The 12,391-nt window shown below is 41.9% G+C and overlaps 1 protein-coding gene across 35 annotated transcripts in view; it reads left to right on the forward strand.

Annotated features, from left to right (window-relative positions):
- Positions 1-12,391, forward strand: part of TENM3 (teneurin transmembrane protein 3) — a 1,288,622-nt gene that overhangs the window by 1,070,220 nt on the left and 206,011 nt on the right. The window contains exon 1 of one of the 35 annotated variants that reach the window (XM_064148923.1): positions 6,757-6,768. The exons of the other annotated variants lie outside the window; for them this stretch is intronic. Within the exon in view, the coding sequence (XP_064004993.1) occupies positions 6,759-6,768 (10 nt within the window). The 5' untranslated portion in view covers positions 6,757-6,758. Of the gene's footprint in view, positions 1-6,756; positions 6,769-12,391 lie in introns of those variants that run through there. 35 annotated transcript variants of the gene reach the window in all.

Raw genomic sequence — 12,391 nt, forward strand, 5'->3', positions numbered from 1 at the left:
CTGGCACTCAACCTTTACATATTTATATGATGAGGTCGCCCCTCAGTCTCCTCTTCTTCAAGCTAAAGAACCCCAGCTCCCTCAGTCTCTCCTCTCAAGAGAGAAGCTCCATTCTCTTAATCTTTGTGGCTCTGCACTGGACTCTCTCAAGCAGTCCTGTGTCTGTTTTGAACGTGGGGGCCCAGAACTGGACACAGTATTCCAGATGCAGCCTCACCAGGGCAGAGTAGAGGAACAGGAGAATCCCTCTTAACCTGTTAGCCACACTCCTTTTGATACACCTCAGAATGGCATTGGCCCTCCTTGCCACAAGAGCACATTGCTGGCTCGTGATCAACCTCCCATCTTCTAGGACCACCAGATCCTTTTCCCCTTCACTGCCTTCCAACAGGCCAGTCCCCCAGCCTATACTGATCCCTGGGGTTGTTCTTTCCCAAGTGTAAGATTCTACACTTGTCCTTGCTGAATTTCATTAAATCTCTTCCTGCCCAATACTCCAGCCTGTCCAAGTCTCACTGAATGACAGCACAGCCTTCTGGTGTGGCAGCCACTCCACCCAATTTGGTGTCATCAGCAGACTTGCTTGCAGTACACTCTGTGCCTTCATCCAGATCATTAATGAATATATTGAGCAGTACTGGTTCCAGTACTGAGTCTTGTGGGACCCCACTAGTCACAGGCCTCCAACTGGACTCCATCCCATTGACCACAACTCTCTGGCTTCTTTCCTTCAACCAGTTCCAAATCCACCTCACTACCTGATCATCCAGACCACACTGCCTCAATTTAGCCAGAAGGATGCTGTGTGAGACATGTGTGGAAATTTTAAAATGTAGGTGTGTGAGAAAAGTTTTCATTCTTAAAAGTTTAAAATTACATCTTTGATTTGGGTATGTCTTACCATTTTTATGAATTTTAGGAAGCTAAATTTTAGAATGCCATGATTTCAAATTTAATTGTTCAGTGCATTCTTCAAAGAAGCCTTTGCATAGTATGATCCACATACATACATATGTGAGTTTTCTCATTGATTTATGTGGTTACATACATAAAATATTCATACCTTAATACAGACTAAAAACAGTCTTTATTGAGTTAAGTTGTGAATGTGAACACCAGGCTGCAGAAGTGATTGATGGTTTTCTTACCACATGTAATAGCCTAACAGGATTTCACAAAACCTTTGTTCACACACTTAAAACTTACCAGAATGTTTCCTTACAGAGCAGATAGTAAAATCCTAAATTGCAGCTATTTCAAAGATATTTTCTTCAAATGTTGCTTCAAAAAACAGGTCTGGAATTTAAGGGATTGTGTATGCATATAAATAAACACTGTAGATGTAGTTGCATACGGACTGAAATACATTCTTGTGTTCATTTTATTGAGTGGATTTCATTCATTGTATCATAACTTTGTTGTGTTTTTAGAGAAACACTTTCCAGCACAGCAATTGAAAACCAGGTTAATTTATAAAATATGATGATTCTTTTTTTTTCCCCTCCTTTTTTTTATGTATCTATTTGTTTCTGGAGGTTACCAGGAAGTAATCTTGAGAAACAGTTGCCGTCAGATCTCACTATTTATTAAAAAACCTCCTATGCCTACACTGCTGCCTTTTCCTCTTTAAGGTCCCATATCGCACAGTTATGGCTTTTGCTTCCTTGCTCTCTAGTTGACTGGAGCGCATTCTACAGCTCCCTGATCGTGTTAGACCTCTGTTACGATATGAGATTTGCATTCTAGTGAGGATTGGGCGTGCAGCCTTTCAGCAAATCACCTGGTTTACTACACTTAGCTTGCTTTTGTCTTATGGGGTGGTATCAGAATACAATGCCTGCTGGGTGATGCTAAACTGGGGAATATGCTCCAGAAGTGTTCTTCTCATTCTCAGCTATGCATATGGTCCTGCATGCAGGATCAGGCTGGAACTAGACCAAAGTGAAACCCTTACAATATGAGTCACGTGGCCATCAGGTTCTTGGCAGCAGCTGCTGCACACAGCAGACTGGTTCCTGTTGGCACGCTTTGCTTTACAATGCCTAATGTAGCCACAGTCCATGAGCCCTGTGTCTCCTGGTGGGAGACCTGCTTGCCTAAGGATTGCAAGGGCCTTCTCTGATCTTGTCAATGCTGACGACAACAAAGCTGTGATCCTGGGAACAAGATTTTGAGAGAGAGCACTTTAAGATGGGTAGCAGGAATTCATGTCATTCATCAGAGGGAGCATTCATGTTGTATGCTGTAATGACTGTAATTAAGGACTATAGTAGTATTTTGTTGTGGGTAAAACCCTCCTGATATTTTTTTCTGCCCCTCCTTTTTCTCAGGATTGCTATCCTCAGGAGTGAAATTATTAATGACCAGTGTGCTCACTCCTGAATCACCTCAGTAATTTACTACAACTTGTTCCCTTTTGATTGGCCTCTCCATGTAGTCATGTAGAGCATAACACAAAGATGAATTGTATGGCATTCTCTGCTGGGAAAAATCAACACATAGAGCAGGCTCAGTGCCAAGATGCTCATAATTAAACTGTTGCTATGGACAGGATTACATCAGAGTTTCTATCAATCATTTGCTGCAGTTTTTTGTCTATTAGTATGTGGATTTTTATTTTATATTTAGTTTCTGTCTTCTTCCTACTCAGTTTTAAGTTGAAGCATCGCAGCAGGGTGAGATTACAAACAAAAGTCATTATTGGAGGACATAGGAAAAAAAAGATAAGCTAGTTCTGTCATTCTGACTCTGGTTGAAGCCAGTATCTTTGTGAGGCATTTGCATTTATTCAGCTAGTAAAAGAGTCTAGATGTTGTCATTCTCATTCAGCAGTCATATTGTTGTGATTCAGGAGTCAGTTGCAAAACTAACATGCAGTGGTTAACAATCTGTACAGCCAGAGTGTTAGCAGTTTGTGTTAAAATCTAGTGAAACAGCAGGTATCATTAAAAAACAGCAAAGTGGTTAAACTCTTTATTTTCCCCTCCCTCCCATCCACACCCCACCCCACCCCCCCCAAAAAAAATATATAGTGGAGCAGAGTTTGCTTGCCCAAATACCATGGCTGTACTTCACCTGCTACTGTATTGCTGCTATTGTTAGCCTCCATTACAACGACCTTAAGCAAGTAGTTTGTTCTGGTAGCACTCAATGTTTGGTATTATAGGTAGCGAGTGTGCGGTGCATTACATGTGGGGAGGTCCAGGATTACAGCACAAATAAGGTAGTCTGAGGAGTAACAAATGATATCGAGTACAGCTGAGATCACTGTAACGAGATAAACAGTGTGGTGTCACAAAATTGTCTCCCAGTTGACAAAACAATCCATATTTTATAGATTGCCTTAAAAATTGAAGGATGGAGTCAATTATAGCCAATTATGATGCTACATTTACTGGAGGAGTTTTCATATCCTTTGGGGAGGAATAAGGAAATGTTCAAGTCAGTTAAAAAAACTGTTGCTTTTGCTTTCTGGTTTTATCTAAAGGCAGTCTGTTCTTACTTCTTCAGATGAAAACTGCATACGAAAGCTGGGACCAAATTATCACCAGGAAAATATTACTCTATTTAGTTACTCTATTTTTTTTCTTTATGTTGACTGTAATATTGTGGTAGATATTAAACAAATAGAACAAGAATCACAATCGTCAGCTGCCCCCCCCCCCCCGCCTTTATGGACAGTCTATTAAAGTGAAAATGGAACGGTTTGCTGTGAACCACAGTTGCTTTTTGATTATGGGATGCAGAAGCAGTGTATTGGACAGAGAGGTGCCCATATGCTTGAAAGAGCTGATTGTAGTTTCAGCAGCTAAGGGGCAAGTGTTCATTTAATGGCATAGCACTCTGTCATTTAGGTTATTTTCCCTCCTCCCATATTGGGGAGCCAAGAATCCTGTCTCATGCTGTAACAGGACTGGCAGAGGAGTAGTTTTCCTTTCTAACACACCATACTGTCAGTAATTAATTAAATATTCAAATATATAGATAAAGGTGTACTCAGATACAAAAGCCAACAGTGAACAAGTTCTTTGAGTAATATTTTGAAGCATTACCCTTCTTCTGTGCTCAGGATTTCATTTCACTAGCTAGCTTCAGAGGGTGACCTAGTACATGTGCCAATGACAAAAGCTACTTGTAACAATTCAGATCATGCTTTCTGCTTTATGAAATGGGATTGTAAAAATCCTCTCAAAAATGACATCTGAAATAGCATTAAAACACAATTTCCCTTTGATAAGGTTTTAAGGCACTCATATGAAAAGTGACACCACTTTGAGTGGCTCTGCGTCAGCATTATGCAGGGCATTGCACATAAGTGACATTAATCTATTAAAGGTGTGAGGGTCACTTATTTTTCTCATTAAGTCATTGAATACTTTTATTGATTTCTGTTCAATCAGTTCATTCTGCTGGAATACAGGAATCTCTAGACATGACAATAATGCTGTTTCTAATAATGTTTATAGACCATAGTTTTAAGGACATATATTACATTTGAAATAAATTATCATGCCTAAGTGAAACACAAAGGTGCTTAGGGAAGCAATAATATTGTGCTGTTTGCTAATTACCTGAACCTGCTTGATTGCAAAAGATGATTCTATGACACTGATGCTCTAAAATCAATAATTAGCCATCTTCAGTACTTCATTGCTTTTTCTGATTGTACAGAATTAAGGTATATATTTGGACCACTTCTATTGCACAATGATAAAGCATCTTTTAAAAGTCAAATGCAAACCTGGAAATACTGTCATAGTGAATGTAAAATCTCTAGAACAGTTTCTCTTCTAGGAGGAAGTACGTGAGACTCAATTAAACATAACAGGTGCATTTTAGTGCTGTATGAGTGGTTATGAAGTAGATTGAAAAGAAACAGAAGTCCTGTTCTACCCTCCCTACTTCGATGCCATCCAAACGACTTTTATCTTGACAGTCTGAGCTTGTTTCCTTACCTAAGAGGTTTCCGGTTTGTCCTACTCAGAAGAAAATGAGGCTTCAGATAAATTTAAAATCTTAGGGAAGAGTTGTGATAGTCCTGTTAATGTTTGCAGTAATCTGATAGTGCAGTTGTTGCTGTTTACCTCACGTCTCCTACCTTTATTCCTGATGGACACAAACAGTTTATCAGAGTAAATTGCCAGGTTTTGCCCCGGGTGTAGCAAAAGTACATTTATCTCTGCAGCTCCAATGGGAAGTTTTCACTTCCAAGCAGTGAATTGCATGACACCAAATGATGCTAAGTAGACGTAGTGGCAAGTTTATTACAGCGTCTCTGGAGAAGCTGTTGTTCACTCAGCTTTTTCTTCGCAGCCCTCCTGCCTGATCTCATTGAAGGAAACCTGAGCAAGGCTGTGTTATTAATGAATTATGACAAGCTTTTTGCCTATCAGGCAGAGAGGTTCCCGCTATCTCCTTTTACGACAAAACTTAATGGAAGATGCTCAGCTGGACAGGTTCTCTGGTGATACTCCTTAAGTGCTCATCCCAGGCTGATGCAAATATGCAGAGAGCCATGAAGCTGCAAGTGGCAGCGTTTAGTATCGTCTCCATAATGCCTGAATAGTTTTCCAGAGAGCGATCGCCGCAGCTGCTGTGAACATGGTTATTTGTTTGTTTTTCACCTCGGTCCCGGAGGATTGCTGACCTAGCTAATCTGCTGCGTGGGGCCGGCAGTGGCGGGGGGACACACAACGACGTTTCCCTGCCTGCAGCACCCGCGCTCTACGAACATGACAGGATCGGCAGCCAGAGCCTGAGCCGGGCTCCCGGAGCCCAGCGGAGTTAGGCGGGCAGGCTCCCTCGTCTGTTCTGTGAGGGGGAGCTGAGCGATGGTGCTGAAAGATGTAGAAGGCGATGAGAGAGCCGGCTTATGCTTTTCTTAATGGATGTTTGTGAGCAGGAAGGAGATGGCATGGGCTGTCAGGGTGAGTTATGGAGCGCGTTTTGCGATCTCCCTCCGGTTGGGCAGCTCATTATGTTAAACAGTGCAGCTTTTAGAGCGCCGTAGCTCTCCTTTTATGTGCCATGGCCTTCATTTGCTGAAATGCTCTGAGTTCACGGTGTTCAAGTCATTTTGGAAGCAGGATGTAATTGCAAAGGTTTCTTATGCTTACCAACAGCTTTTTTTGAGCCAGTATAATTATCATTACTTGTAGATACTGTAAATTGAATATCCCCTCCCTAATTGCATTAAACTCAATTCTTGGCTCCTTAAACAGCCAAATAAGAAAAGTTCACCCTTTACTATAAATAGAAAAATTGTTCTTGTAGTTCTGCTGACCTTTAAAGCACAGTGCCTTACATGATGTTGTCAGGTGTACATTATAAAGATAGCTTGTAATTAGATCTGTAATGAGGAGCTCAGTTACAATGGCTTTCTGGAAAACTTCATTTATTCAGCATTTTCTGACTGCGTGGCAGAATTAAAGTTTCAGGGTGCATCAGACTTTTAAAGAGGCCAGCTGCTGTTTTGCACTTCATCTGCTCTGCACCAGTGATTTGTAGCTGCCCAGTGCTACAGCCAGTGCTTGAAGGTAGCTGCTGTACCTGCAGAACTTAGCTCTGCTCTTGGAAAACAACAGAGTCAAGAGAATTATTTAGCTAGCAGTCCAAGGATTTGTGTGGCTGATTAATGTTTCTTCTCTCGCTTCAGGATACAGATAATGACTTAATTTGTAGTGAACAGGATGCTGAAGAGAAGAGATGGCTCGTTGATTATTTTTATTTTCTTCTGGTTAACCAAAGTAACTGTAGTCATGCTGAAATGTAAGTTGTCTCATTTGATAGAAGGACACAGTGCTTTGGAGTTGATGTGCTTGCCTTGGGATCAGTCTGCTGCCTGTCACAGCCTCACTGATTCTGTACATTGCTGCAAGAACATTGAAGGCATGTCTCTGAAGTTTGACTCCACTTATTTGCAATGACTGAAATTTTTCGTTCATTGCTACCAGCTAATACTTACTTTGCTTTTTTCATTCTACTTTAATTAAAATCATGCCATTTATTCCCTGTAGAAGCTTTTTATTAGTCTGGACTACTTATTTTCCCAGAGTGCTTCCTGCTGAGTGTCCTTCGTGACCTGTCATAAAAACGTGCTTGGACAGGACAAATTCAGTTGTGTGTCTTTGCAAAAGAAAGAAACTTCAATTACAGTTCAGTGGTAGAGAATTACAGCAATGGGGGGGGGGGGGGGGGGGGAATAGGGGAAAACAATCTTATTGCATAATGAACTACTAAAACAATTGAATTGAAATAACTCTTAAATTATTTTTAATGAAGTATAAGCCTGGAACAAAGGCAAAAATAAATTGCTGTTTAATTGATTTTAGAACGTGTTGTTAGTCCACCTTCACTGTCCTGTATCAACTCTTGGCTAAGAGTTTAATAAAATACATTGCATTTCATGTTGCAAAAAGTCACGTTTGATAGGAACATCTCTGGAGTTTCTTGCAATGTACTCCCTTTCTTTATCTGCTATGTGATAGGCGAAGCTACTGTATAGATTGTTTATAGATTGTGGTGGTAGTGTGTTTCCTTGTGCATGTGGGAAATGAATAGTATTTTACACGAGAAGTAGACAGCAGACTATACGTAGCCAGGTCTGACAGACAAATTCTGTGTCTGACACTTGACAACACAAATGATAACCAGAACTGTCTCGTGGCTCATGCAATTGTACAAAGATCTGAGTAGAATGAGTCCATTAGCAAACAGGCAAATGCTTTTTCATAAAAGCAAGAAATAGATATTTCAGTAGAGATGTGCAGAGGCTAGCTAGATCTCTGAAGGCCTGAACTTGATGTAGTTGTTCTTGGTTGCAGAATCCGAGTGAGTAAAAACGTTAGTGTGCTGTTCAAGCAGCAAAGAGTCTGATTGTAGCAACATCTTGAACAGCTGAAAGAAAATAGGGAAGACAGAGTAGTGAGAAATGCAAAACTTTTTTTTTTCAATTAATTTGTTTCTACTTTTTTTTTTGCAGACATTCATGCTTACTGTTAAGGCTTAAAATCTTTAGTTGCTTCAAAATGTCATGGCAAAGTGATTTTTAGCTGTCTGTGTGCTGCTGTAGTGAAGGTAAATCTTCAAGCTCGTCTTTTCACTGCTGTTTCAAATGCTAGTGAAGCTTGTGTGTTTAGCAGTAGCTGAACTTCTGATACTCTGTAATGTTTTTTAATAGAGCTCATTGATTATATGTGTGTAATTTATCAATCTCTTTTGAATGGTTTATCAGCAAGTATCTAGAAAGCACTGTCTCACTGCATTTTGGATATAGTCTCAGAGAAAACTCTTGAAACTGAAATGCAGGCAGTGTTGAAACTGCAGCCTTTGTCCCCTTGATTATAGGTCATTCTTCTGCATTATCTTCTTCCTGGTTTGCTCCTACCCTTATAAAAATAAATACAAAAGCATCAGTGATGAAGCATGTTATCCCTTGAAGTTCTTTCTATTGGAAGAGGGACAGTGTATGAACTGGATGGTATTAGAAAGTGGCATAATTGTGCTCTCTGTTTTGCTTCCAGTTCAGTTCCTAACAATATTTGGGCAACCTTCTTTTGGCAGTTGAGCACTGAGCTGACGTTTGGATGGCACTGTTTATTGTAATCCCAAGGTCTTGCTCCTGAGCAGTAATGTTCAGCTCAGAACCTTTCACTGTGAAGTTAAGGTGTAATTTTCCCATGTGCTTCACCCTACACTTATCCTCAATGAATTTAATTTATCATTTCATTGTCTAGTCACTCAATTTCATAAGGTTCTGTGGTTTTCCATCACTTGCCCTCATACTTACTGCCCTGAATAAGTTTGTATCGTGGATCTAAAGAATGGTTTGGGTGGGCAGGGACCTTGAAAATCATGTGCCAAATTGGTTTCTTCAGTGCTCAGCTATCTTTACAGGTCAATTACAGGTATGGAAAGAGGAACACACCTCAGTGCAGATTCCTGTGGTATACTCTACTGCTAAACTTCCTCTGCTATGTAGGCTTGATCATTTGCTATGGGTACTTAGTTTCCATAAAATTATACCATTTTAGAATCATTTAGGTCAGAAAAGACCTTTAGGATCATAAAGCCCAACTGTTAACCTAACACTGCCAATTCCATCACTAAACTAAGCACCACATCTACTCATCTCTTAAATAGCTGCCAGGATAGTGAGTCTACCGCTTTCCTGGGTAGTCTCTTTCAGTGCTCAACAACCCCTTCAGTGAAGAATTATTTTCTAATGTTCATTGTAAACCTCTCTGACACAATTTGAAGCCATTTCCTGTTGTCCTGTTGCTGGTTACTCGATTGAAGGGTCTAACACCCACGTTGCTACAACCTCCTTTCAGTTAGTTGTAGAGAGCAGTAACATTTCCCTCCAGCAACTTTCCAGCCACTCTTTCTCAAGCCTGTAGCCTTGCATGGGGTTGTTCTGATCTAAATGCAGAGCATGGCACTTGGCCTTGTTGAACCTCATAAAACTGACCTCAGGCCATCCCTCTGTAGAGCCATCCAACCATTTCTTTTTTAATCCAGCAACATATACACATGGCCTTCTGGTATCTGAAGGGGGCCTATGAGAAGGCCAGGAAGGGACTTTTTGTAAGGGCTTGTAGTTTTAACAGGTAGTAGGGCATGTAGTTTTAAGTCCAAGTGCAAGGTTCTGCACTTCAGCCACAACAGCCCCGTGCATCACTACAGGCTGGGGACAGAGTGGCTGGAGAGCAGCCAGGTGGAGAGAGACCTGGGGGTATTGGTTGACAGGTGACTGAACAAAATCCAGCAGTGTGCACAGGTGGCCAAGAAGGCCAATGGCATCCTGGCCTGTATCAGGAATAGTGTGGCCAGCAGGACAAAGGAGGTTATTTTTTCCCTGTACTCAACACTGGTCAGGCCTCATCTGGAGTACTGTGTCCAGTTCTGGGCTCCTCAATTTAAGAAAGATGTTGAGGTGTTGGAACCTGTCCAGGAAGGGCAGCAAGGCTGGTGAGGGGCTGGAGCACAATCCCTATAAGGAGAGGCTGAGGAAGCTGGGGTTGTTTAGCCTGGAGAAGAGGAGGCTCAGGGGAGGCCTTATTGCTCTCTACAACTACCTGAAAGGAGGTTGTAGCCAGGCGGGGGCTGGTCTCTTCTCCCAGGCACCCAGTGGCAGAGCAAGAGAACACAGTCTTAAGCTGCGCCAGAGCAGATTTAGGCTGGATGTTAGGAAGAAGTTCTTCACAGAAAGAGTGATTGCCTGTTGGAATGAGCTGCCCAGGGAAGTGGTGTCACCATCCCTGGAGGTGTTTAAAAAGAGGATGAATGAGGCACTTAGTGCCATGGTTTAGTTAATGAGAAAGCGTTAGGCAGTGGGTTGGACTCAATGACTTGGAGGTCTCTTCCAACCTGATTAATTCTGCGATTCTGTGACAGCACAAGAGTGAATACATTAAAGCTTGAGGAGTGTAGATTTAGACTGCATATTAAAAAGGAATTGTTTACAGTAAGGGTGGTGAGCCACTGGAGCAGGCTGCCCAGGGAGGTCATGGATACCCTGCGGAATCCAAGGGCAGGGAATAGTTCATACTAGCCTCCCTCCTTCCCCAGCAATCAAAAACTGTTATGTCATGGCCACTCTGCCCAAGACAGTTCCCAACCATCACATCACCCACAAGTCCTTCTGCATTTACAAACAACAGGGCTAGCAGAGAGGCTTTGCTTGCTGACTCACTCACCAGCTGTGTCATAAAGTTACCTTTCAGAAAATCCAGGAACTTTCTGAACTGGCTCCTCTGTGTTGTATTTCCAGCAGACATCTGGTAGGTTCAAGTTCCACAGAGTCCCACTATGATACCTGCCTCTTTAGCCTTACCCCTAATTCCTACCCAAAAACACTCAACCTTGTCTTTACTATCATTTAACTTGAGACAACCAAACCACTCCCAAACATACAGAGCTACCCCAGCACCACTCCTTTCTTTCATATCACTTCTAAAGAGTTAACCTGTCATATGAGGAAAGGCTGAGGGGACAAAGTTTGTTCAGCCTTGAGAAGAGAAGACTTAGGGGAGACTTTATTACCGTATATCAGTACATAAAGGGTGGCTGCCAGGATGATGGAGACTCTCTTTTTACAAGGACTCAGATGGGAAAAACAAGAGGTAAGGGGTACAAGTTAAGCCTGTGTGATGGGTTAGGAACTTTCCCCTACCACTATTGGAATTTACTAGACTAGCTCAGGCTGCTTGGAAGTAAGATGAAGCTATATTTACAGCAAAAAGGAAGGTTCTAGTTGGAATCTAAAGGAAATATTTAGACATCGCAATAATGTCCCAGGAGTGGGTTCCCCTGCAGCAGTTTTCAGACTCAGTTTGGCAGGGTGCTGGGCCATTTAATTTAAACTACGCTGTCATCTAGAAAGATTGGACCAGGTGGTCCTTGGAGTCCCTTTCAACCCAGCATGCTGTGATAGTCATCCGTTGCAGCACTTGGGTTGTGCAAGTCATCCCACCATGTTTCTGTGATGACAACTATGTCATAGTTTTCCTGCTGGCTGTTGGCTTCCAGCTCCTTCTGTTGCTCATGTCATGTGCATCGGTATAGATGCATTTCATTAGGGTTATTTGAACCTGCCACCATTTTGGAGCAAGAAGCCCTAATTCCTATAGGACCGTTCACAGGTGCATCCATGGTTTCTAGCCCATTAATAACCTGTGTGTCTTTGCTGCCACGTGGGTCTCCATCCTCTACCTCCACTGAGACTGCATACCAGAGGGCCTCACTAGCACGTTGTTATTCAAATACTGTTTTGCTACCACTAGGCTTATCTCTACTGACCCTGATTTATCCCTTTCTTCTTCAAATCTAGTTCAGAGAATGAGCCCTACTAACTCCTGTGCAAATACTCTTTTCCCCACTTTGAGGTATGTGTATCCTGTGTTACTAGCAGGTAACATGTAAACTGACCTGTGATGAAACCCACCAAAATTCTGCTGGGGGCACCAGGCTTGGAGCTGAGCATTGGCCTGCTGTCTCTTCCTGCTGCTTTCCCCTTGTCATTCTCTGTGACTGAAAGGATAGAGAAAGGTACTTGTGCTTCTGATGCCTTAACCAGTTGAAATACTTCACTTTGAAGTGCCTGCTGTTCAAAGAATGGGATTAATTTTGTAAGGCAGGACTTCATGAAAACTCTTCTCAAGCATATACACACTCTGTCTATATGTATTGTAGTTTCTATTAACTAGCATATAGCCATCAGGTCTGCAGATTGACGTTCCCTGGACCTGTTCTGGAACAGTTACTAGAAGTTGGTGTCATCAGCCACGATGGAGACCTTGAGTAGCAAGGCATGAAGGAGAGGGATGACACATTGTAATTAGCAATGGAACTATTCTTACTTCGAGTTTTCTCTCTCAGATGGATGCTGTCT

This window comes from Pogoniulus pusillus, chromosome 9 (assembly GCF_015220805.1).
Source record: "Pogoniulus pusillus isolate bPogPus1 chromosome 9, bPogPus1.pri, whole genome shotgun sequence".
Lineage (NCBI taxonomy): Eukaryota > Metazoa > Chordata > Aves > Piciformes > Lybiidae > Pogoniulus > Pogoniulus pusillus.